This window comes from Acinonyx jubatus, chromosome A2, assembly GCF_027475565.1.
Source record: "Acinonyx jubatus isolate Ajub_Pintada_27869175 chromosome A2, VMU_Ajub_asm_v1.0, whole genome shotgun sequence".
In the NCBI taxonomy this organism is placed as follows: domain Eukaryota; kingdom Metazoa; phylum Chordata; class Mammalia; order Carnivora; family Felidae; genus Acinonyx; species Acinonyx jubatus.
The window spans coordinates 2,620,911-2,647,461 of NC_069383.1; the positions used below are offsets into that span (position 1 = coordinate 2,620,911).

The 26,551-nt window shown below is 48.9% G+C and overlaps 1 protein-coding gene across 4 annotated transcripts in view; it reads right to left on the bottom strand.

The window, feature by feature from the left end:
* RBM33 (RNA binding motif protein 33) overlaps positions 1-26,551 on the bottom strand; it is a 139,537-nt gene that overhangs the window by 53,090 nt on the left and 59,896 nt on the right. For all 4 annotated transcript variants that reach the window (XM_027051177.2, XM_053217824.1, XM_053217825.1 and 1 more), the window contains 4 exons: positions 25,843-26,014; positions 20,807-21,015; positions 17,151-17,436; positions 11,133-11,191 (listed from right to left, as the gene is read on the bottom strand). In XM_027051177.2, the coding sequence (XP_026906978.1) occupies positions 11,133-11,191; positions 17,151-17,436; positions 20,807-21,015; positions 25,843-26,014 (726 nt within the window). The remainder of the gene's footprint in view (positions 1-11,132; positions 11,192-17,150; positions 17,437-20,806; positions 21,016-25,842; positions 26,015-26,551) is intronic.

The window sequence follows — 26,551 nt, forward strand, 5'->3', positions numbered from 1 at the left end:
CTTTTATGTGCGGGTGCCACGGGCCCTGGCCGTTGCTGTCCTGGCCGATGGGCGCTGTCCCTCCAGGTCTGCCCGTGCAGCCCACGGCCCTCTGCCCCAGGGCAGACGACTCGGAGGTAGGGCTTCTGCTCCAGAGCCCTCCCCCTCAGGGTCAGGCCAGGGCCAAGAGCCTTTCCCTGAAAGCACACCGCAGCCCAGTCCCGCCCCCTTCCTACCTGGCGTCCCCGGCACCCTCACCTAAGCCCGTGCACCCGAACCCCCATCTTGGGCTCTGCTCCCGCTGGCCCAAGGCTCCAGCCCACACTACTGCCGCCAGCTGACTCACAGAGCTCCTCTACCTTCTCATTTGCTCCCTGTAACGCGTGACGAGGCACGGGGTCTGCTGACAGAAATCCCGAGCATTTAAGTATCTCGCGCACAGTCCAAGGTTAGAAAGTGGCAGAGCCCGGACTGACTCCCGGGTCACCGGCCCCCCCACAGCACATCCACTCACCCACTGTGCTCATGATGAACAGGAAACGGCGGGGAGTAACTTCACTTCCCTTGGTCTGTCTGGGTGTTTTATTATCACGTATGTACATGTAATTGTGTGAGAGAGTGTGTGAGTGCTTTGGAAGTCAAGAAAACCAATAAATACTAAATCAAGTCTAAAGTCAGACAGCCAAGGAAATTCCATGGCTGCCTGAACAGGTAAAAGAAATTAGCAGTTCCTATCTGACCAGCCTATGAGAAACTGATAAAGGAAGCAGGACCAGAGATGCTATCTACAATGCAGAAGGAAGAGCTGACTCAAGATGAGTAAGCAAGGGAAATTTCTGGCTTTGGCAGTTTGTCCAAAAGAGTAAGAATGGAAACAGAGGGTTTTTGCAGGTGTAACCTTGAAACCGTAGGTGACACCTGCAAGGTGTGATAAGCTAGGGCAGCCAGGTGGAGGGCAGCGAGTGCCAGGGATGACCGACTATGGCAGGCCACATGCGGGCCGAAAGACACCAGGAGCACACGCTGAGCGGTGCGGCTGAAGGAGGCCGGCACGGGGAAGAGACAGCTCTACTGGTACCTGCATCAGACCCTACCAGAAAGCAGCCCACCTCCGAGATGCCAAAGCCTGCGTGAGGGCCAGATGGCAGGAAGATTAGAGAAAAGGAGCAGACACTGCAAGACAGATTATTCAAAAAGAAAGTCCACGGCTGGTCCATGAAATAAACCAGAGTGACAACGGTTACTTCTCTGGAGAGACCAGATCCTGGTGGACACAAGGGCGAAACCATCTGGGGAAGACACGTGGGCCTCTGCTCCCCTCCACTTGCCTCGACGGGTAACAGAACCTGAGGGCCTGAATGCTTACGTGAAGTTTAAAACTTGAACGCTTTAAGTTAATCGTAAAATCTTCTGACTGTTATCAGTACTGGCTTTCCGAAACAGAAATTTAACAACCAGCAGGCATCTTCAAGCTCACAATGCCATTTTCCTCACTGGTTTTGATTCCATTTTGAACGTGGATGGCACTTCCTTTCCCTACACTGACACAACTTAAATTCTGGCCATAAGTTTGAGCCACATGGAAAAGACTGCTCATTGCCTACCTACTTTAGATTCTCACTTCTTCCTGAGTGATACAGGGGCAACACTGCCCACCTAAAACCCTGAACTTGTCACAGTGGGCCGGGGGCTCTCGGGAGGCTCACTGGGGGCTGCCTCAGCGGGCACGCACCTTTTGTCCCTCCCTCCTCCTCTTTTGGCCTGCGATTTGACTAGGAAAAACATAGATCCCTGATAACACCACAGAACTGCTATCCCAACCCAGAACTTGTTCATTTTTAGGCAAAAACACGCCACTTGGTTTAAGTCATTGTTCAAAGAATTTTGTTATGTGCAGCCTCATTCGCATCCTGACTCACCAAGTCAACGTCGTATCTTCTGCAAACACGGTGCCAGGAAACGGGCAGAACAAGTAACTTTTCCTTTAAGGGGTGAGGACACTCAGGTTTACGGAGCCAGAAGCGGACTGACCCAAGTTACACTGCCCCCACACAGCTCAGGACGAAAATGCACATTTTCAGATTCTCGCTTTGATTATAAAGTGCTCTTTCTGCTGTCACACACTGCCGCTGGGACCAGCGTGTCTTCAGCAAGCCACGGCTCCAGTGTGGCATTCACCACCTCAGAGGCTCTCCTGATGCGAGCATTCATTGAAGAACTTGTAGCGTTTCACGGGTATAAAGGATAATAAATTACCAATTCCCTCCACCAAACGCACAATTATTTTAAGACTGTTAGTGAGCTGCGAACACCTCACTTAACAGAACTTTCAGCACTAATTCTCCTGCCTTTTGAAAGAAAAGGCTACCTTAATCCTCTCGGCTAATTGCTCTATTTTGCTTTTCTTTCTATCCCTTTAAGAGTCTCAGGTAAAACATTATCATTCTTTCTCACAGAATTCTTACACAAACTGCACTCTGGCATGTTCCGCATCTCTTGTTAATTACATGATGTTATCTGTGTTAATCCTACTCAAGAAGGACTGACAACTTCAACCACAAAAAAAAAAAAAAAAAAAAAAAAAAGAGCACTCTGCATAAATTGCTTAGCCCAAAGTTAATCGTATAATGCGGAAAAGAAAGAGGTTCTAACAGCTATTGTAGGACTTATCAGCTTCCCTAACAGGGTCAGTCAGTATATTTTAATAAGACTAATTAAATACCTTAACAATGTCATTGAAACTTCATGAATCTTTCAATGAATTACAACCTTCCTTTGCAGCATGTTTTCATTTATCAAGCTCACTTAAAATGCAAAGAACCATATAAGAAACCAACAGATGCTTAAGAACGTTCACTCTCAGCTAATTCTCATTCAATGTGGGTCAAACGCAGAGAATACAGACCACTAGTGACCCCTCGCGTAATTAAAATTATACCCTCTATCACAATATTAATCCTCTTACCTCAGTGCTTTCCACAGATCTTTCTTCTTTCAGGTTGTGCCTCGTTTAATACCTACATTCATTTTCTTAAAAGGCGTTTTTGTGTTTAGAGGTGCTTTCTAAACATCTGAAGAAGCGTGTGCCCAGGGTCAGCACTGCTCCCCACGCGGACTTGAACACGTGAAGACAGCCAGCGTGCTGGCTCCAGCAGAGAAACTAGAGCATGCGCTACAAACCAGGACACCTTTAACTCGGTACAAAGTACTGCTTCTGATGAACAGACTAGAGACTGTGTACCCACCTTAGTCATACGTTGGAAAGCCGTAACTTTATCCCTGTCCCTTGCCCCTCCCGCTCTTCCCAAACACCCCCCGCAAGCACAGTGCCTGCTCCCCCACAGCACTGCGTCGGCATAATCGCATCTTAAACACAGCTCGGATGCACTTTAGCAGATCCAATCATTTTTATCCAGTTTACTGACATGCGTTTTAGTATTTTGTGAGGAAGGGAGAGGCACACCACGACTGAGACTCCGACCGCCTTGGTTGCCACCCTACTTCTTGTGCCCAAAAAGACTCAGTTCCCCCATCTGTAAAGCGGAGAAAAGGATACCTCCCTATGGTTGTTGAACACAAGCTCTGAGCAAAATCTGGAACACAGTAATCACTCAGTAATTTCTTTTTTTTATTTCCCAGTGAACTTCAACAGCACGTGCTCCAGGGAGATGTGTTTCCTCGCTCAAAAAAAAAAGTCGGGGTGCCTGGGTGGCTCTGTTGACTGAGTATCTGACTTCAGCTCAGGTCACGATCTCACGGTTCGTGAGTTCGAGCCCCGCGTCAGGCTCTGTGCTGACAGCTCGGAGCCTGGAGCCTGCTTCGGATTCTGTGTCTCCCTCTCTCTCTGCCCCTCTCCTGCTTGTGCTCTGTCTCTGTCTCTCAAAAATGAATAAATGTAAAAAAAAAAAATAGGGAAAAAAAAGTGAGTTAAAAAGCAGAAGAGCAGCATCAGCTCTGCCAACTGCAAATGCGGTCTGTGCGCAAGTCCTCCTCCGCGAGTGCACCTCCCACGCGGGCCATCACTCCCATCTCCCACCAGGGAATGACAACTGTGTTCACACAAAACACTAGACACAAACGTTTATACCAACTCTCTTCATGAGAGCCAGAGACTAGCAATAATCCAAATGTCGAAGGGATAAACGGACTGTGGTACATCCATTCGGTGGAATAATACCTACCAATTAAAAAAGACAAATCCCTTACAGGCGCAATCTCAAGAGCACTGGGGCGAGGGAAAGCAGCCAGACTCAAAGCAAACATCCCACAGGAGTCCACTCACAGGACATGATTTCAATGAAAGAGAACGTGGCGGTTGCCGGGGGGCTCGGCGGGGAAAGGCGTGACCACAGAAGGGGCAGCGCGAGGAAGCCCTCTGAGTGGCAGGACTGTGCTCTCTCTCTCTCTCAACTGTGGTAAGCACACAACTGAATGCACTTACAAAAACTCACCAGCTTGCACATCAAAAGGAAAAGGACTAAACTGTAAAAGTTTTTTAAAACTCTAACTTTTGGGAAGAAATGCTTTCAGGTCCTTTATAATAAAATAGGGCCTCTTTCAAAGTGTATCTTAAAAATGCATTTCAACAACTGGAGCACCTGGGTGGCTCAGTCAGTTAAGCATCCGACTTGATCTCAGCTCGGGTCACAATCTCACGGTTGCGAGTTCAAACCCCGCATCGGGCTCTGCGCTGACAGCACGGGGCCTGCTCGGGACCCTCTATCCCTCTCTCTCTCTGCCCCTCCCCCACTCATGTATGCATAAGCTCTCGCTCTCAAAATAAATGAACATTTAAACAAATGCATTTCAACAGAACTACAGGTCTTCAAAGACTCAGGGAAAACAAATATTTAAAATAAAAACCGGTGTGCTTTGTAGGACACGTCGATAAAAACAGGCCATAAAGATTTTCTTGGCACACGTAGGAGGTTCTAAGACTGACCGCACTCCGTTTAAGTCTACCATTTATGAAAGGGTGTGGGAAAGGTTTTCATTTCAACGTGGACGGTTTTAACTTGGCCGAAAACTCAACAAAACCGTGTAGCAAACGCTTTCACAATGTGGCTTACTGGCCCACTTAACTGTACGAGAAACCCACTTCCTATGACCTGAGCAAGTGCTCCCAGGTCTCTGAGGTCTCTCTGTGCGGACCCCCACCCACCCTCTCTCTGCCCAGCACGCAGCGTAGGCCGGCAGGACAGCGAGTCGACGGGGTGCAGGATCTCATCGCCGCCATACTTAATGGCTGTTACCGTGGTGTTTAGCTGTTCCTCCTACTGCTGCAGATGGGAATTCATTGATATGATTAAATTTGATGGTATGATAATGTATGGTAATCACGATTAATCAGAAACCCACCAGCAAACGGAGGATGCTGGGTATTATGTCACCTGCATTTTAAACTGCATTCTCTCCTTGCGAGCCTGACGACATTTGACAGCTGGAAGGCTCTCATCCCACACTCGCCTGCTACTACTCATAGATCTGATAAGAGAAAATGCCCATCATTCCTTCCCGATCTTAAGTGCTAATAATTACACGGCATTGCAGGCAAGTTGTGAAAACAGTTAGGGGTTCAAAAGAAAGACTGGAATAAAATCTAGATTCACATCTGCAAGGGCTCTAATCAGAGAGAAATGGAATTGGAGGCAGCAGTCTCATCAAACATGATTTGCATGAAATGCCATATAAAACACATCCAGGACGTTGTCAATCAGCAGCACCTGATACCACACGTGTGCTCCACGGGCACAGAGCTCCCTGGGACCTACCTGCACGGCACTGTCACTGCACAGTAAGCACAGATGGAAATCAAAACCTAAAAACGAACATGATTGCTCAGAAGACTACTTGAAACTCATCAGCAGTCTTTTTTTTAAACATAATATTTAGTTTTAATTCAAACTAGAGTCCCTGAGAAATGATTCAGCAGCCAAAGCACTTGGTATTGAAGTGGCTACCCTGAAATACCAGCATTCACCCAGTACATCGATTCAGAATCAATGACTGAATAGGTGTTTGAAACCCCCTCGGTCAAGAATCTTTACAACGTGCGTCACTCGGGGTTTAGCCATACGCTTAAAAACAGCAACTGCGCGGACGCCTAAAACAAACTAGGTCAGCAAAACCTCAAAGCGACACTTCGAAAGATTACCAACCGACATTCTAGTGTTACTTTTCTAAGTGGGCAAACATTAAAAACAAGAAACATCACTTCGAGGACAAATACGTAACTGGACAATATACTTATGGGCCAAGAAAAGACTCCAAACTTTCCACCAGTGACAAAAACGTCAGCCTCCGTGGAAAGGGACACCAATCAGACTAACAAGTAAAACAAAGAGCCTTTGAAAACGAGCACAGAATTCACAGACACAAAGACAGGCGCTCACCCGCAGGGCGGTGCACCAGCGTCCCGACCCCACCGCCCCACCAACACCACGAAAGGAAACCACGACCGTCTGTGGGGCAACACTCGAGCCTTCACACGAGTGAAAATGCTTCACGAGAGGAGACAGACGGTAGGCGGCTGGGCGGCAAGACCGGACGGAGCACGAGAGCTGGGGCGGAGGGAGGGACGGCCGGCGGCGGCTCCTGTGCCCATCAGCTCCTGTGAGTGGCCACTGCTCCGACGGCCGAGACGCATTTTACACGTGGCAGAGTCACATCGCGGGACAAAAATGAGGACGAAGAGAATTCGTTCTCTGATGATGCTACCAACCGAGTTATGTTTACATTTCAAACAAAGGTTCAGAAGACCGACTGGAAAAAAGAAAACAGTCTGGGAATTAAAGTTTGGGACAAGAAATGTTCTAGAACGCAGCACTAACAGCTGTGTCCGTGGCTAAAATTAAATACACGGATCTGATTCTTAGGTGGAAGCCTAAATTACAAAGCACATCACCGAATTCCATAAACGAGGGAACCGGGGGTGGGGGCTGGGGGGGGGGGGGCAGCCCATCGAGACACCAAGACGGACACGACCACAGAAAGGCACCTCGATGTCAAGAGCTAAAACGGTATTTTCCAAAAAGATCAAACATAGGGAAGCTTTTCTTACGATATTTGTTACTTTGACATTCAAATCTTTGCTTTAAAAACTGTTTAAATTCCCTAAATAAAATTCATCAACAGGACATAAAGATATTAGTTTTGCTACTAAATCAAGCATAGCTAAGAATACCATATTTTGGCCTAAGATTTTAGTTTTTAAAAATAATTTTAACGAATCCTATGAAGAATAGGTTTAATATTAGGCTGTCTAGAGTTCTGATTTTTTTAATTAAAAATTCAAGGTATTATCACTTAATACAATTTGTAGGCATACTAGTTCTAAATTAAGAATTTCTCAAGGTTTCATAAAATTGTCAAACAAAATGGACTTTTAAGAAAGTAAAGCTTGCCACTGTTGGAGAAGAGAAGGAATACCTCAGCATTAATACTAACTGGATACTAACTCCTTTAAAACTTGGAAATCTAGGGGTGCCTGGGTGGCTCAGTCGGTTAACTGTCCACCCGACTTCGGCTCAGGTCATGATCTCAGGGTTCACGGGTTCGTTGAAGCCCTGCGTCAAGCTCTGAGCTGTCACCTGGAGCCTCCTTCGGATTCTGCATCTCCCTCTCTCTCTGCCCCTCCTCCTCTGCTGGCGCTCTGCCCCACCCCCTCACAAATAAAATAAAACATTAAAAAAATTAAAACTTGGAAATCTAGTGGTACTTCTACTGACTGCCTTTTTTACTCTTTAGTCCATCAAGTAGAGCTTAATTCCTATATACTTATATACTTAAATGAGCATGATATAATGCACATTATGTATCAACGAAAACAAGTAAAAAATTAAATAACACAACGCCTCTCCACACAACTCATTTTATGTAGGGTTCATCATTACCTGAATCAGTAGACTTCCTCGGCACACAAAAAGATCTGAATCACAGAAATGTACTGAGCAAAGGGAAGTTCACTGTAATCTCGTCTCTCCCCAGCCTAAGCTCCTCTAATGAACCCCCACTGTCCCCAGGACAGGTGGCGCTCCTGTTGACAGCTTCATACCGCTCGCTCGTGTTTCAGGACAACCCGACCCGTGTCTGCAGATCAACTTCTGCACGGAGTCCTACTCCTCCTGTGCCCAGGAGAACTGGCCGAGCCCTGGGCCTTGTTCACGGAAAGTGTGGATGCAGAGTGACTGAACGAGTGACACGGCAATCCTATACTGTGTTACAAGACTACAGGGAACTTCACTTAGCTCGGATTTCTGTGATTCAGATCTTTTTTGTGTGCCAAGGAAGTCTATGATTCAAAGAGACTCCATGAGGATTCTGAAGTCAGGTTTCCTAATGCGAATGTTATATCAACAGGGGGGTGGGGGGGGGGGGGTGGAGAGGAGAAGGCAGGAGGCAGGAAGAGTGTCATTTTACAAAGTAAAATTCAGTTTAGCAAAAGTTAATAGGACAGCCCCCAGGGCACACCACCACCACCACTAGGAAATCTCCCAGGGGCTCTGTTAGAACACAGCAATACTATCCCCACTGATTGCAGAATTTTACTCTGGTCACAACTGGCTTATATCGCTATGCTGATCTGTTTTATGGTTTGGGACTAAGCACTAGGCAGAGGTGCGAGGCATAAAGGAGAAACTCACACGTTCACAAAACTACATTTACACAGACAGCAACCAAGTTTAGTCCAGTAGTAGAAAAGGAAAAAAAAAATTTACTCAAAAAAGATCTGGTGTACGTTTTAAAAAAACAGCAGATGGCCCAGAGTTGGTCTCCATTCCTAATATTTTAATGAACTTTTAAAAACATACTGCCTCTAGTCTATTTCTGATTTTTTTTTTAATTTTTAAGTAATTTCTACACCCAACATGGGGTTCAAACTCACAACACTGAGATCAAGTCACACGCTCCAACGACTGGGCAAATCAGGCACCCCACCTCAAGTGTATTTTTTAAAAACAGGTTCCACATCTGATTACTTTCCCTAAGGAAGACTGATTACAGAAATAAGAGCAGGGCATTTTCAAGACCATAAGTTCACCGTAAATTCAGCTTAAGATCTAGCATTTGGGGCTTAAAGAAAGACACAATACACACTAAATAACGATAAATAACTGAACTAAAGAAAAATCTCTCCTCTCATATCATACACGTGACTAATCTGTACCCAACTATTTCCTATAGCCCATACATACTTTCCATCTCAAAAGCAGTAACAAAACAAAACTGACATGTTGCAGAAACTTTTCCAAAAGCAATTCAACAGTACTCACTACCCTCAGCGCCCTGTAACAGTACTCATGACTCTCAGAGTACTATATATATACATTCAGTTTCAGGGTGCCCAGCCGGCTCGGTCAGTGGAGCTTGTGACTCTTGATCTGGTGGTTGTAGGTCCAAGCCCCATGTTGTGTTTAGAGATTACTTAGAAATAAAATCTTTAAAAAATAAATTAATAAGTTCAATTTACATAGAAATTGTCTCCTGTTATCCGCTTATAATATCCTCCAGTATTATGCACTTTGCTTCTTCTAGGAGAGGATACAATCACATTTGCACAATCGAAAAATACAAGGAGCGCCTGGGTGGCTCAGTCAGTTAAGCGTCCAACTTCGGCTCAGGTCATGATCTCACGGTTTGTGGGTTCGAGCCCCGCATCGGGCTGTGTGCTGACAGCTCAGAACCTGGAGCCCGCTTCGGATTCTGTGTCTCCCCCGCTCTCTGCCCCACCCCTGCTCATGCTCTGTCTCTCTCTGTCTCAAAAATAAATAGAGGGGCGCCTGGGTGGCTCAGTCGGTTAAGCGTCCAACTTCAGCCCGGGTCACGATCTCGCGGTCCGTGAGTTCGAGCCCCGCGTCGGGCTCTGGGCTGACGGCTCAGAGCCTGGAGCCTGCTTCCAATTCTGTGTCTCCCTCTCTCTCCGCCCCTTCCCCGTTCGTGCTCTGTCTCTCTCTGTCTCAAAAATAAATAAACGTTAAAAAAAAAAATTTTTTTTAAAGAAAAATACAAGTAGATGAAAACTGCAATTATTCTAATTTTATATTAGTAAACACATTTTTATAAAAATATCAATTACATACAATATTGCTGTTTTTAACTAGCTTTTAGAACGTTATGAGTCACTTAAAGGAAAAATTAGTTAATATAAGGGAATAAAACCAGTAAGAATCAGTTATAGAAACCATGCCATAATTCATAAAAAACTACAAATCAAAGAGGTTTCTAAAAAATACTCTGAATCTTAACTACTGATTGTATTTTTGAATAATCATCTGCCTATACACCTAGAACCTTCATTAAAACCTTTCTGTTAAGTGCCTTCTATAAACATGCTATCTACTTAAGTATCAAAGGTAGAGTCAAATACATCTTTTAGAGATTTCCTGAAAATCAGATTTAGTCTCAACAAAACTACATCTGTTTTACACACAAACGCTATTAAAATTTTATGGTCCAGTCCATTCTTCTTCGACATTGGTTTTACAAAGAACATATCTTCCTTGATTTAATGAAACCAAGAACTAATGACAACTCTAATCCAAAACTCAGATAGAACAATTTACTTAAACAGATACATTATTTAATGGACGTTATTCTTCTGGTTAGGCTAAGCAAGGAAAGCACACTGCAAAGCGTGGAGCGGGAGAATGTGTGTGTTCTTTTAAAGAAAGATGAAAGAGAAAAACCTTCATTTTAAAATATAAAACCAATAGTTCATGAAGACTTTTGAGATTTGGGTTTTTTTTTAAACAAGCAGAGTTCTCATGAGTACTCCCTAGAATCTCACACACGTGCCCACACGTACACAACTTCACACGTGTGTGCATGCACGCGTATGTGTGCACACACACACTCAAGGCCCTTTCTCACTGAACACAAGGCAATAATGAAATCAAAATGCGTACTCTTTAACATGAAAAGCATTGCATGATGATCCTAATTCAACAATTTTACAGTTAAACCAAATTAATTCCATTCTCAGAAATCCATTGGCGTGTAAGCTGTTAACAAACATTTCCCACTACAAAAACCATTGTCAGTATTTACAAACCTCGACCCTTATTTTGGTTGGAACCACCTGTATTTGCTGCATTAGTATCTCTTAGTAAACGCATGCTCACCCCCTCAGACCAGGAGGAGCAGCTGCTACTCACAGGGAATCTCTGCGGCCCCACAGCAGGTCTCGGCTGGCTGGGAACTGGCAGCAAGGGCACTGTGGAAAAACACCTTTTGTTACAAACATGGTTCACTTCACAAACAAACCCACCAAAAAAGAAATACACCAAGTCTAGTATAAAACAGGCATCATGCGTCAATTACATGTAACATATGAAGTTTACACTTAAGCTAAGTGCTTAGTGTTTTACAAGCCCATAAAAGGGAAAGAGAAAGCAGGACGCTTGTCCCCGTACAACAGCATATGCAGAAGCTTCGATTTCAACAGGGAATTTCTATTTAGAATTAAAATGTTTTGCAATGAGAGAAGAGATTACTCCTCTAAAATAAAAAACGGCTTTTGTGTTTCACATCCATATCCAAGTTATCCAGACTATCTAATCCAATTACACTTTCTGACTCCAATCAAATACAAATTCAAATCTAAATCCTCTAGAATCAGGAAAAAGAGGGAGGGAGGGAGGGAGGGGAGGGAGGCAGAGAAAGGAAAACACACATACCCATGGTACTGTTACAAAGAACAATCTATTAAACAATCTGCTATGCCAAGATTTTGTTTGTTTTTGGTTTGTGTTTTTAAACAAGCAGAACACTCCAACAGATCTACCAGAAGAACATGAAATCACATAATTCTCAAACAGACATTTTATAGAAGGGAAGAAGCCACGTGTTATACCCTGGGGCTAAATCAGATATGTTTACACTATTTAAAAGGTATGTTACACTGAACCTGATTTTGAAGGGGGAAAAAGAAACACCGACCGAGCAGGGACTGCCACAGGGTAGTGTGCTGCATTTTTCATTAAAATGTGCAGCCAGATACGTCTAGTAAGCTCTCAGGCTGTCAGCTGTCATGGGCTGAGTTGTGCCCCCTCCCCAAAGGCATATGCCGAAGTCTCTGTCCCTAGTACCCCCAACAGGACCGCGTCTGGGCAAGGGGCCTTTAAAGAGGGGATTAAGGAAAAACGAGGTCATGTGGGTGGGCCTGGATCCGTATGACTGGTGTCCTTATAAGAGGACAGACCACAGACGCACACACGGAACAACTGGCTACATGAGGACACAGAGAAAATAATGGTAGTAACAGTAACATCACATACCATATTTTTAGTTTAAGAAACGTCTGGTACAGGAGAAATACACTTTTCCGATGACTTTAGAATTGGAACGCTAAGATCAATTTTATTTACTATAAATACTCAAGAAACTCTATATATTAAGACTTACGATGAGGGTCATACTTCCACAGGTCCAATTTAAAGTAATAGTGTGGGGTCACCTGGGTGGCTCAGTCGACTAAGCGTCCGACTTCGGCTCAGGTCATGATCTCGCGGTTCATGGGTTCAAGCCCCACATCAGGCTCTGTGCTGTCAGCACGAAGCCTGGAGCCTGCTTCGGATCCTCTGTCTCCCTCTCCCTAGGCCCCTCCCCTGCTTGCTCACTCTCAATCTCTCTAGAAAATAAATATATCTATATTTATATTGTGTGTGACAGAAAGAAACTTACTTCAATAAAATGCAAAATGGCTCAAGTCCTTCTGCTCCTTGAAAGCCTAATCCAATGAGTCAAAACTTCAAAATGAGAGGAGGTCAATTTGAGAGACTTTACGTAAAATAGGATGCAGCCCCCAACTCGATACGGCCTCCTTCAAGGCACTGGGGGATAAATCGATTTATCTAGGGCAAAATACTAGATTATGAAATGGAGGAAGAAACAATTAGAGTATCTCTGACCTCAAAAGATTGTAATGAAAGTGAAGAAGAAACTACGTATTAAACATAAAGACAATGGTTTTAAAATTAAGTACCAAATACAAAGTACCCACACTTTCAAGCCTATGTGCCACTTATTTTTAAACTTCGGATTTAAACATCAATTCCTATCGGATACCCAGATGCCTACAATACAGTGAAAAGATTAAAAAATTTAAGTCTCTTTAACGATCTCTGGGGAGAAATCTGATTATAATTAACAGATTCCTTACACAGAAGCCTTCTTTTTAGTCGGCCTTTTTTTTTTCTTTTTAGTAAACGGTAAAAAGCAACAAAAAAGAAAGAAGGGAAAAAGAATAAAAGTTAACAGAGGAGCACATCTGAGAACACGTGATCAGAAACCCAGCGTGGAGAGAAGGCCTTGGTTTGCCAAGTGTCCCTCAGGAGCTCCGTGGTCCCCCGGGGCTCAAAAGCAGACAGTCACTTCCACCAGCTGCCTTCCTCTGCACCATGAGCACAAGATAACTGAGAACTTGCACTGCTAGCGGAACCCTGAACTTGGAATATTTGATATTTAACCTTTTTCTTTCTATTGACTCAACTGGTTGAGTTTTCGATTCATTACAACAGTTTTTAATAGGGTAAAGGCTGGAAAACAAGTTCAATTTCCATCAAAACTGGTTAATTATAATATGGTGGAACACCCCTCACCCTTGAGAATATGCACCATGAGGAAAAGACGTGCTTACGCTGTCACTTTCTCACGTGCCTTCCAAGGCCTAAGTCTCCGTGAACACAGGGCTAGTCTACGTCACACGCACAGCGGACGGCCTTGCCCTCCGGGAAGAGCCGTGGTTTCTACTTAAGCTCACTCGCTCACACTGAACGGACCGCTCTTCGACGGTGTTCTGCGGGTTCGCCAAGCTAGCAGTCTCTGCTCTCTCCCCACGCGGGCGTATCTCAGGATCGAAGGTGCGTTCAAGAGAAGGAACGCCGGCTCTATGGCACCCAGCTTCGCGTGGAAACTCTTCGGCTGGTTCTGAGCGCTGAAAAACTACTGTCAGAAAGCTGACCTTCTATCTGCCGAATCAGGAGCCGTGCGGTGCGAGGCCTGCGCCTTCAGGCTGCTAACCGTGAGGCACGCGACTTTCCTACCTGAAGACACCTTGGGGTCTCCTTAGAGCTTCCCAGTCTGCACGTCTCACACTAGCGATTTTTATCAGGCTGAAGAGAATCCGTGCACCTTGCCAACTGCCAGGTCTGCGCTCAGCGTACACGAGGAAATACACGAAAACGGATGCGACCTCAGGAGAACCGTTCCGACAAATCAGACCGACGGCAGCTGCCTGTCTTGGGAAGCCGCTGTGGGAAGGGCTCCGTTACTGAGCCGTCCTCCCCCTTCCCACGGGCGCAGCTGCCGGAGGAGCCGCGGGCGGCGCGCTAGGCACGGGGGCCACCGCGCTTCAGTGCCTTGAGGGCGCAGAACGCGGGCGCGGAGGCTGCCGAGAGATCCCAATATAAGGTGGGGGACGGGCTTGGACTCTGCCTCCCTGGCGTATGAAACAAGAGCAGTCTCCCATAACACGGACCCCACGCCCTAGGCCAGCCTGCCCCCGTCACTAACACCGACGTCGCTCCAAGGGCACAGCACAGTCTCAGACACCTCCAGGCCGCTGGCCTCCTCCCACACATCAAGTCCTATCTTGGGCTTCTTTCCCCAACTTCTGGAACTCTGGGATTCCAAGCTCAGCGTCAGCAGAACGCACGGTGGCCTCAGCCCTCCCCGCCGTCGCTCAAAGGGAAGCAGAACGCTCCCAGGGACGGGCCACCTTCCTCCCGCGGGAGGGCGGGGTCCTTCGCGGCCGTCAGTGCTGTTTCGGAGCCCGGGCTCCGTGGGAGCTCACGTCGTCAGGGGAGTCACACGCCACGCCCGCTGCTGTCGGGCTACGGTGTCCCGGAGCTCAGCTCCCATCCCACCACGAAGGCACCGGCCCGCTCCTTCGTCTTGGCAGAGGCCGTGCTTCCTGCACCCTGCCTCTTGGGTCCCTGACTGCGGTCCCTCCACCTCACTGCGGCCACATCCAAGGCCCGGTCACGGTCAGTGACCCACTTTCCCGCAGTCCCTACGCAGCCCCTCCTGCGTCCCAGACAGTGACTCCACCTCCCTTCACTCGTTACGCGCAACGCCACCCTCTACCGCTCTGTCGACACCTCGACTCCAGTGAACGCGACACTGTGTCCACGCCACCCCACCGCGCTGCGGCCTGACACCGGGCTCACGACCGCCCAGCCTACCACTCGGCACCCCTACCTGCCACGCCCCGCACATCCACTCCTCTACTCCCCTGGAGGGGGACTCCGCGTCTCCTCTCCCCGCCTCAGACCTGCGACGTTCCCTCACCCCCACCTCGTGGCTCTTCGCTCCTTCCAGCCCGCCCATGTCAGGGAAGAGCTCCAAGACCCCTCCACCGCCCCGCCCCCCCCCAGCCCCACCCCCACCACGGCCCTGCCTCTGGGCACTGGGTCCTGGCCAGGACGAGTCCCCCTCACCTGCATCGACAACTCTTCTCCTTCTCAACAAGCTGCGGGCTTTCCCATCTTAAAAGAAAACACTTTCTCTCCAGCCCACTTCCTCATACCAGTTACCATCCAACTTCTGTTTTAGCAAAACACCTTCGGAGGCGCCCAAGAGATGCCCTCCCCTGCCTGTGCCCCCACCTCAGCGAGGCGCGCGCGCACCTTCCCCGTCTCCCCACGGCCACCCTCTCAAGACCCCCACGGCCCCTCCGCTGAACACAGTTGCCAGCCCGCAATCCCCATCTGCCCCCCCCCCACCTGCTCCGCCGGCAGGGCCCCTTCTGCCAGCCCCCATTGGCCACTCTCCTCTGAGGCTCGTCCTCCATGACCTTCGGCTCCCTCCTCCCCGCCCTCTGCAAACCCCAGGTCAGACACCCCTCCTCTGGGCCTCTCACTGGACGCAGGCTCCAATCGACCTATGGGCCAACGACATACTTGGAGCCTCGGGCCCTGGTCCGGACTCTCACTCTGGCACGGAACATTTCACACGTCCACAACAGGACTTTAGTCCTTCCCTGTCGCGGGTGATGGCCGATCCATCCCTCTGATTCTCAGACCCCCTGGGCACCATTTCTGCCTCCTTTCTCACAGCCGTGCGGTCCCTCCCCGCGTGCCACCAGCCCTGACCTGCATCACATCCGGCACGTGACTGCGCTCCACCATCGTGCCGGCGCCCCGTCCGAGCCCCTGTCACCTGTGACCTGGGTTAGTGTGGCCGCCTCCTCCCCCCTCGCCACCCTGCCGCGCTCTCCCTACGGAGCAGCGACAATGGTCCTCTCGTAACAGAAAGCGGGGCCCTGTCCTCCTCTACTCAGACCCCTGGTCACAGCCCCTACTGCTCAGAGGCAAAGCCGAGGCCCTCAGAACGGCCCGGGGTCTCACATGACCGGGGCCCCGCGTGTCTTCTCTGCTGTCATCAGTCCACTTGCGGCAGGCCGTCTCTTTCGGGTTAATTCCACACACGAGGCTTGGCCTCATCCCGGATTCTCACTCGTCCCTCTGCCTGGAATAGCCTACCCTGAAACAGGGACATCACGGGCTCCCCGACCTCCTTCAACTCAGCTCTGTGACGAAGCTACCCGCGTGACCCCAGCTAAAGCCGCAGCCCACCCCGGGGCCCTGGCTCCGCTCCACCTCTGTCCTCTGCCACGCCACGTAATGTTCCTGCCGTTAGGTTTACTGCTTACTTCGTGTCCCTGTCCGCCAGAAAGCAAGATCACAGCCGCACAAAGCCTCCTCGGCTTCTCTCAGCGATAGATCTCAGATGTCAGAGACGGAGTGTGCGGAACAGATGCGTGAAGGCAGGCTCCGCGTCACCGGCTCAAAAGTAGCTTCCTAGCCTCAGGACACGTGTCCGCAACAGTAACACTCGAGGCGAGGCACTTCAAGATAACGCCTGAGGGACGCGGAGCGGGGCGCTCGCCACGCAGATGTTCCCACCGGGGAAATGATGAGAAACACCAACTCCGGCGTTCCCACAGCTACCTCTGCCGCCCCGGAAATTCAGAGGCCGCCCAGGGCTTTCCGCTAAGTCATAAAGTAAGAGGTACAGACGTTTCAGCAAGTGAGTCTGGCCCGCCAAGCTGGCACGTGCCCGAGCGGGCGGGGAACGGACCCGAAGAAGCCGGCTGGTCCTCGCATACCCGCCGGCGAGAACGACTCGGCCGTGGCACCCCGCGACGTCACCAGGGCGGGGGAGACACATACCTTGCACGGGCGTCACCACCGCCCCCTTGAAGTGGGGGTTTATGTGGATGTTCTTGGGCTGCTGCGGGGTCACCGGAGGAGGGGTGATCATCAGGCGCGGGGCCTCCATCTGGGGCGGCACATGCGCCCCCTGGGGAGACGGGGCGTGCTGCGGGTGCTGCAGGGGCAGCAGGGGCTGCAGCGGCTGCTGCTGGAACAGGCTCCTGATGGGCTGCTGCTGGGGCGGCGGCGGCGGCGGCGGTGGCGGCTGAGGCTGCGCAGGGGGGATCAATCTTGGAGAGTGCGTCTGAAAACCACCACAAAGAAGACAAATGCACAGCAATCAACGTTTGGAAGAGAAGTAGAAAAAGGCTACTGCCCTACAGATCTGCGCGGACCCCAGCGTGAGAGTCACGGCTCACAGCGCTTCCCGGCTAGCGGCGTGTAGGAAGCAGCAGGGCCGCGCCGTGACGCCCGGGCCCAGGGAGGGGGCCGCTCGCGACGGGAATCCGTCCCGGGCACGCGGAGGGCGGTAGCGGCGGCCTCAAAGGGACTCTCGTGGATTCCAAAAGAACAACTTTCGGTGCAGCCACTGACGCTGCCCGGAGGCGAGCACCGCGCGGCACACAGAGCCCAAGCCGCCCTCGGACCCCGCGGCCATGCGGCCGCTGTCCCCGGAGAGTGAAGAAGAAAGTTGGGCATGAGACACCGAGCTAGAAACGAGGGCTGTCCTCGGGGAGGACACAGGCCTAGCGAGAGCCTGACTCCCCTGCGGGGCGGGAGAGAGCTGAGAAGGTGGCACCTGCACCAGAAAGGAAGGGGGGAAAGAGGGGCGCCAGGCAGGGGACTCGAGGAACAACCCGGAAGCAGCAGCGGCGCGGACACGCCTGCTGGGAAACTTGGGAGACCAGGGCGGCTGCAGCCACGCACACCCAAGACGGGGGAAGGCCGGGGTGTGAAAACAGACGCTCGAGGCAGTCAAGCATCTCGGGGTGATTCCATCCGACAGTCACGAGAGGAGGAAACCAGCGACCACGGCCGTGGCCACCAAGCGCCGGGCCGACCCCGTGTCTTCGGCGCCTACCGAAAGGTCGGTACATGAAGTAAGCGGCCGATGCCCGACGTCGCCATCAAGTGGGTCCCCGTCACTGTGTTCTTCCAAAGCAGCTGGGGAGCAGCAGAGCTGGAAGTGGGGTCCGACAAGCAGAGTCCACGCGTCCTGCCTGTGAGCACCAGGCCACCATGCCGCACACCGTGGAGGCCGTGAACTCCAGCTCCACACGCATGGCGGCACACGCCACGTGCAGGATGGGGAATTACGGATGGGGACGTGGTGGACGTGGGACGGACGTGGGATGGAGCAGACAGACCACTCAGCAGGCCACGGCCGGAGCTGAGTGCAAGAAAAGGCCAGGGTCTGACGAGCAGTAGGGAAGACACATTTCAGAGGAACGACGAGGATTCGGAAACCAGAGCGTATATGGCCTTGGTCTCAGGGAGGACTCTTCCAGAGACATTCCAGTGCTAGCCTGGGTCCTCAGCTCTCCGCGCTCCCGGCATCCAGAAGTGCTCCCTCTCGGGCCTCACGCCGCCGGGTGCTGGGCACACCCCTGCACTGTGAGTAGGGATCCAAGCCACCAGGGAATCCCCACGAGGAGCACGCTGACAGAGGCTCATGAGTCAGATCTGAACTGAACAGAGGACGGGCACCGTGCAGGCTCCTTCTTCACTCAAGAGCGTGAAGGGGTGCGAAGGAAATGGCGTGCTGTCATCGAGTGGAGCGGGGGGGCCTGGGAGGCGCCCACGTGGAGGGGCACGGGGCAGAGCCAGGAAGCGCACGGAGGGGCTCAGAGCGCGCCAGAGGCGAGGGCTTGGGAGACACAGGTGCGCACAGCGAGGGCGGGTGGCAGGAAGGCCACCGCCGCCCAGCAAGAGCTGTGACCAGAAGGAGGGCGGACGAGAGGACAGCTGAAGGGGGGAGGAGAGAGAGCGCAGCGCAAGCCCCAGGCGCTCCTCCCTGAGGAGGAGCTCGCCACGGACACCCAAGGCGCCAGGGCACAGCAGCCAGGAGGCACAGGGGAGCAGTGACTCTGAGAGCACAGTCAGGAAGTGAGGAGAGCGGAGTCCAGGCGGCAAGGGACCGACCTGGGAGGAGACGGACCGACACAAAGCCACGAGCAAGCCTTTGACTCATTCTTCCCACAAGAGTCCAGACAGACCGCTCTGGGGTGCAAGAGTGAGCGGGGTCAAAAGCGCTCGTGGTCGCAGGTGGGAGCGAGCTCAAGTTCATCCCCGACAGCCCTGGTCTTCCCAGTACACGGAAACTTCACATCACTGTGACCAGGAGACGCGAGCACAGAGCTTCCAGCCCAGAGCACCATTAGGCCGAGCAGGGCCAGCCATAGGCCCGTCCCCAGCTCCCAGTGGGCTCCAGAGCTCTCCGTGGTCACGAGACCTCTGGGGACACGACACCCCTGGCAAGGGCCCCGGTCTGTCCTCCACTCGGCTAGGGATGCGCAAGCGCTCCCAGCCCCGCTCGGTCGGCCCCTCTGAAGGATGAAGGATGCTGGCTGGGCGCGCCTCCTGTCCGTGGGTGCGAAGTTACCTCTCCGGGATCACAGAGACACAGCTACACAAAAACAAATCTCCCGTGTGGCTGTTCCCCTCTCCCCCAAGGAGGCCAAAATCACTGAACTGGCTGTTGAATACATGGCAAGTGGAGGCTGGGGCAAGGATAAGGGATGGGGAAGAAAAAGAAATCAAGTCCAGCCTTTTTGCCATTGGAGAAGCTTAAGAACAAAACAGTTGTGTGAGCAAACAGCAGTTATTAACATCGTCAGCCTCTTTATGCTGTAATCAACCCACCTACCTCTCTCCCCTTCCTGCACCTCAAAACGGAAATTCTCATGCAAAAACAGTTAAGTTACCTCTTCTCCCTTGTTACATTTCACAAATGGATGCATGCTCACACTTAACAGTTCTACACAGAGGCAAAATGTGGCTTTCCCCTAAATTCAGATAAAAATGGAGGAGGGACATGTGGCAGACACAGTGGACACATACTTGTATTAAGCAAATTTGTCCTTGGAGATTGGCTTCTGAAGGAAAGAGCCATAAAATCCTAAAGCGAACTAAAAGAACATAAAAATCACTTTAATCCTTCTTTACCTCTGCGATATCTCCTCTTTGAAACGCACAGGAAATTCAACTTCAGCTGAAATTACAAGTATGTGAGTATGGATAGCACAGGACACTTACTCTAAGAGAATCTGCTCCGATTTAAGGAGAAACCGATGGGAAACAGTAGCCATTTTTATAAAATGAACAGTGCTACCTGGATTCTCCACGTACAGTCACTGTTTTGAGCGCGGGCACTCAGGACAAGCAGGGAGAGGACGGAAGCCTGGCTCCTCTGGGGCTCCTGTCCCTTGAGGACATAAGCCTCTCACTGCTTCTTCCTCCGTAAGTACAGAGTGATTTCTCACTGCCCGACTACCAGGAGGGGACGGAATTTATAAGGACACAGGTGAGAGCATACCATAAAGAAACTTTCGCCATCATTCCTCGCATTAAACTTTAAGTTCAGACTCGGTGATACACACAAAGTACGAAACCCACAAAGGCACATTTTCATTTGTTCTAACGTGTTGGGCTATCACAATAAAACCAAGAATTACCACGCCAGGAGGCTGCGTCGGAAGCAGGGCAGGTCTGTGATCTTTTATTCTTGCTCGCTCACTGCTCTCTCTCCTCTGGTCTCCCATTCCACGACACACTAAAGAGCTTCCTCTCCTTCCTCCCCGCCTCGAGCCATAGCGTCCCTGCTTATGCTGTCGCTCTCTCTCTTCGAACTCAAGCAACGCGGCTTTGGCTTCGGCTGAAAGCTCTATTTGAAAAGATGCATACGTGTTAGAAATCTTCAAACGGCCTAAACTCGATACACAGGGAGAAAACAGGGAAGACACACGGGACAAGGAAACCCCGAGACAGCAAGGGTCTCACCCACAGCAGGGAACTAAACCAGCAGCGAGCGGGGTTCAGCGCCCGGGAGACACCCGTTAAATGAGGACATGCTTTTCCCGGGGAGGAAGACACAAGGAGCCTCCGCCAAGTTCAAGTCTTTTCGTTGGAGACCACAAAACGGTGCAGAGGGAAGCTAAAAAGAAGGGCCTGAAGTTCGGTTTAACCATTGCCCTCAAACTGCCGCGGACACTTTCTCTTTCACGGACAGCAGACAACGCTGGGGAGGACCTGGGCCCACCAGGCCCGCCCCAATACAATTTCTCAGTGAGACCCGCCCAAGTATTATGAATGCACCGTGGCACACAGACTCAAGATAGATAAAAAATCAATCAATCAAATAAATTCCTGTTTGTTCTGATTTAAACGGAACTATTAACGGCATCACTCGGAAATCAAATAATTAATCTCATACAGTGGAAAACTCATTTCATATGATCATTTCAGATTTATTTAAAGAGACCTTTACTCTGTGAAAAAAGGCTTACACCCACGCTGTCTGATACGGAAGCTATAGCAAATGAGAGCAGAGCCACAGAAGAAAAAAACCCACGAATGCAAACACCTGTGGGATGCCCAGGAGACCCTCACCTCTCTGACCACTGCTTTAAGGATATAAACACATGGACGCTGGCCCTAAGAAACTTCAGCTGGCACCTTATTCTAAATCCCTAAAGGAGAAAAGCCGACTTACTCAAATACGGTTGCTTTATTTTAGAATACTATGTAAACTGTGATATCTCACGTTAACAAATGTGTACCTTGTAAAGGTTTCACTGAATCCCAAGGGGCGTTCTTACTTACACCTTCTTCCAGAGTGAAGGACAAATTTTAAACATTACCAGCTTTAGCTCCTATCTCAGGTTCCATAATCATCTCCAAACTCTTCCAAAATCTCTTAAGCCACATTTCATTTTCTTGATATTGTTTCTATGGTATTTCCCCCCCCTCAAATAAATCTAGACCCCATTCAAAAGAAAATTTAATCTCTTCTTAACAAGCACAGACTTTTATTCTCATCTTGACTACATGACTGGTTCACATACACATTTTATGCGGTGAATCAGCAATTATTTTTCTAGTGGTTCTAAGTGTCAAGATTGATTTCACTATCCCCAGTAATAAAATGGTTTCAAATGACATCTTTAATCAGCAAGTAAAAATGCTTTCCTCCAATTGAGACAAGCTGTCACAAAAGGTCACCAAAATATGACAGGATGGAAATTACATTTGTAACTTCAACTGAAATGTTAATTTCCTCTTAAGTGTTTTCTGAACTATGTCCATATTCTAAAGTAAAGAGATAGAGTTCAGTGTAACAAAGTTTTACACTGTGTTGCCCTAAGATGTGCTTAGGGAAAACATCTGCGTACAAATAATTTTATAACAGCTGGATTAATACATAACGAGTCAATATTTGCAAAATACACAGCTTATTTGGCGAAACGGAAATAAATGATAGTCTGAATTTTTTTTTACAAGAGAACTTGAACGAAGCAATTTGTAAAACCCTTGCTTGTAACACAAGGACCATCAAGTACCCTCCTGCTGGCACTATCAATCTTGGACTGTTTGTTTTTAGATGAAAATACTCTTTCCCACAGATCCTCTGCCTTAAGCAAAATTAACTACGGACTTTATTTCAAGAGAACATTATGTGGACATAAGAATGTTCTTTAGGCTAAAGCAATAAAATGTAATTTAACACATTACGTATGCCAGCGAAACTTAGACTATTGCCAAATCTAGATGCCTACTCCTAGATTAACGGATAAAAGCAGGCCTAAAATAAATGTTGTCTTGCACGCACTGATGTCCTGCTTCCCAGGAGAATCTCAGGCCCACCTCGGTCAGGCCAAAGGCCTGACTGCTCTGAACCTCTGTGCTGAGGCTTTAGGAAAACTAGTCACTGACACCCACTGTCCAGAGGTGGCTTCTGACATTTCCATCCAAAATTTGTCAGTCCTTTACATATGTATGTTCTAGAAACCCTGCTCAGCTGGGTTTCCCAAGTGAGTGAGGCCCTCATACCCTACAGCATCCTCTGTGTGTAACGAGTGACATCTATCTGCTAAGCACACAGCTTTGTGCCACCCTCGGGGAAACTAAGAAAAGGTTTAGTTTCCAGAATGTTGGCTGAGCTCCTTACTTAAGGTTGTAACCTACACGAAAGCCCAAACTCTACCTGAATTCCAAATCCACATCAATGACTATACACAAGGTTCTATAGCTGCCAGACTGTCATACATATGAATCCAAGTTCTTCCTCATTTAGGGACGGTGCTACCTGTGTGAACACGGGAAAGACTAAGGGAGACCCACACCTTGTTAGGTTCTAGCGGGCACTGGCTGTCCACATGCAGCCCAAAGGGTCAGAAACAGGGGGGCCAGAGGACGATCTCATTCTTCTTTTTAAAGAGTGAAGTGTTCTCAACATTAATCAATTATATCACAAAATAATTTTTATTTGTATTAAAAAGGTTAAAGGACACCATTTGTCAAGAAATACATATTATAGGAAACAACATCTGGACTCTGGTAGCAAGATATTTTAATTCCGTTACAAGGAGTGGGTGGACAGCATTATACAGTCAAATACATGTAAGGATTTCTGTACAGAACCTGAACCTGACGTCTCTCTCGCCAGGAGCACGCAGATAAACTGATGGGTAAAACACAAATACTGTAGCAGCTTCTCCTTCTCAATCAGTATTTTCTTATGCACAAAATTAACCTTTCGTTGGAGGAGGGGGATCAAGGTAGTGAGAGCTCACTGTTTTAGAAAACCAATCTTTACATGGACAGAAAAGTCCCTTTGGTTCGGGGAATAAGCCTGAGTTAGTAAAAGCTCGTGTTTCAAACACTAAGCTTCCTTATGCAGGGCTCACAAGTATGGAGCATTTAAGCACCATTTTCACCTACCTTAGTACCTGGCCGAATTTGCACAAACATACTTAAGCCTTATTTGTTAACGTTTAAAAGAAACGGTTCAATGTCTACACTGTTTCTGCTGACGGCCCCTCTGCCTCCAAGGACTCCAGACTCTCTCCCCGGCGTATTTCAGGTCTCCGGCTTGCCTACCACTAACCCCTTCAGGCCCCATCTCTCAGGAGGTACAAATGACCCTGAAAACAGCAAAACGAGGCAAAGGTCCTGAGACACAGGAATTAAAGCGACACAGAGAGTGAGCACGAGCAGGCCGGACACCTCCAGATGTGAGGTCAGTGCCCGGGGCAGGTACAATGCAGACAGATGGCCCTGGCTGAGGCCGGGAGGTGGCCAGAGACATCAGGTTCAGGCAAGGATGCAACATTACCGATTCCTCCTGCTGAAGGATACACGGTGTTCTTCCCCCACCCTTCTGTTTTAAGACTTCCGCTCATCTCCTTTCACCCAAGGCCAACTTCAGACCTTCCTTCTTAGAAAATTTATGTTGTCCTGCTTCAGACAAACTGGCAACTTTATAGCATAACTGGAGAAAAAGGCAGGGAACTCCTGGGCCAAAAGGTAGAGGAACTCAGAGGGGAAAGAAGCAGAGAACCCAAGAGTCTAGGGCAAGCTCTCCATAGAGCTCACTGAGGGAGGGAACATGGCAAGAGTGGCTCCCTCACAACTGTTAACCTGCACGCCTCGGGAGCTCAGTGTCCTCGTGCACAACTCACATCTGCCGCTCATGGACACACGCTTGTGTTTCCAACTAAAAAATGGCTGATAATGGTTTAAGAAGAAATAAACGTAGTCACTGGGGGTTAGTTTCCCGATTTTCATTTTGACCAACACCAGGAAGCAGATGAACCCTGTCCTTCCATCCTTCCACCCTCCCACCTGCCTCCTGGAATTCGGTACAAAATCCCAGTGGTTCTCAAAACCCGGGTTCCAGAACAGCAGGCGCAGCAGCACCTGGGAACTCAGCAGAAATGCAACTTTCTTGGACACCCCCTGAAACCTACCGCATCGCAAGAGCTGGGAGTAGGTCTAGGAATCTGTGTTTTAACAAGCCTTCTAGGTGATTCTGCTGCTCACTCAAATCTGAGAACCACTGCTTTATCTCTGCAATGGACACTGGAGAAAACAGTTGCGGGACAGGGTAGGGTCAGTGCTGATGAAGGCTCTCTGCTGGCCTGCAACGGCCTGCCGCAGCAGACCTTCAAAAGCAGCGTTTGTTCAAAATGATTTGTTCAACTGACTACGTCTGAACGATCTTATCTCCTCAAACACGGAGAGGAGTGGCAGACGGAAAAAGAAAACACAAAAACAGATGGTTATAATGACACTAACAGGTACAAAATACAAACTGTCTAGTCCTGAATTAGCCCTAGCAACATCGTGGTCTCAAGAGGGGTCAAAGGGCCGTCCCCACACACCTTCCCAGACCCGGCCAGGAACTGCGTAACATGCACGAGAGTGGGTCTAGGCCATCGACTCCAAAAGAAAAGCTATTAAAAAAATAAGCAATCAAATATTTTATTCAAACATTTTTAATCCAGAAAACAGTCATTTTTGTAGAATGACTTTTACAGCACCATAACTCAGCTCTAACCTCACACAGACCGTCCACTCTCTGGACGGCCATGCATAATAATCTATAAAGTCAAAAAAAAATTTTTTTAACCTATTTAACTAATCATAATAGTACTATGGAGGAAGTTGAAATGGGAGTGAAGAAGGATGGGAGACAGGCAAAAAAAGTTACCCAAAGTTTCTGGAATGTTCCTTCTCTCTCTAGTTACATCTGAGAGCCTAATAATTGTTCCTTCTTTCCTTTCAGTTTTGAACCGCAATCGTCCAGATTCTTCATCATCATCATCTTCCTCATCGGATTCTTCTTTTACGTCCTTCTGTAGCTCCAAAGTCTCCATACCTCCCTACAATGCAGACACACAAAACAAAAACGGAGACTGAGTTCACATTCTTTTGAATTAAACACTGAAGCCTGATTTTATATATATAAGGTTCTTTATATTTCAGATGTAAAGATGCTGCAAAATGTTCTGTCACAAGGCCATGTGAAACCCTAAACCGATACGAGAAACAAATGATCTCAAACATTAAAAAACACGTTGGAAAGAGTTCAATTCTTGCTTGTAATTAACAGACAAACCCTATATATACTGTTACTTCTACTTCTGAGAGAAAACTCGCGAATTTCAAAAGTCCCTGCTGGCCTCAAGTCTGACCCAGACGCCAGCAAAAGTCCATGTATTCCTTAAACCAACACTGGAGCTTTAAGACTTTTGGGCACATGTCCCCCTGTGGAACTTACATTCCAGGAGAACCCACTCCTTTCCGGTCACACAGGCTCGATGCTTCCAGTAACTCCTGACCCCATCTGCCATGATTTCCAAACCTGTTGCTACGTTGCTTAGTTTTTCCAGCCTCCACCTGCTTCCCCCCTGCGCTCT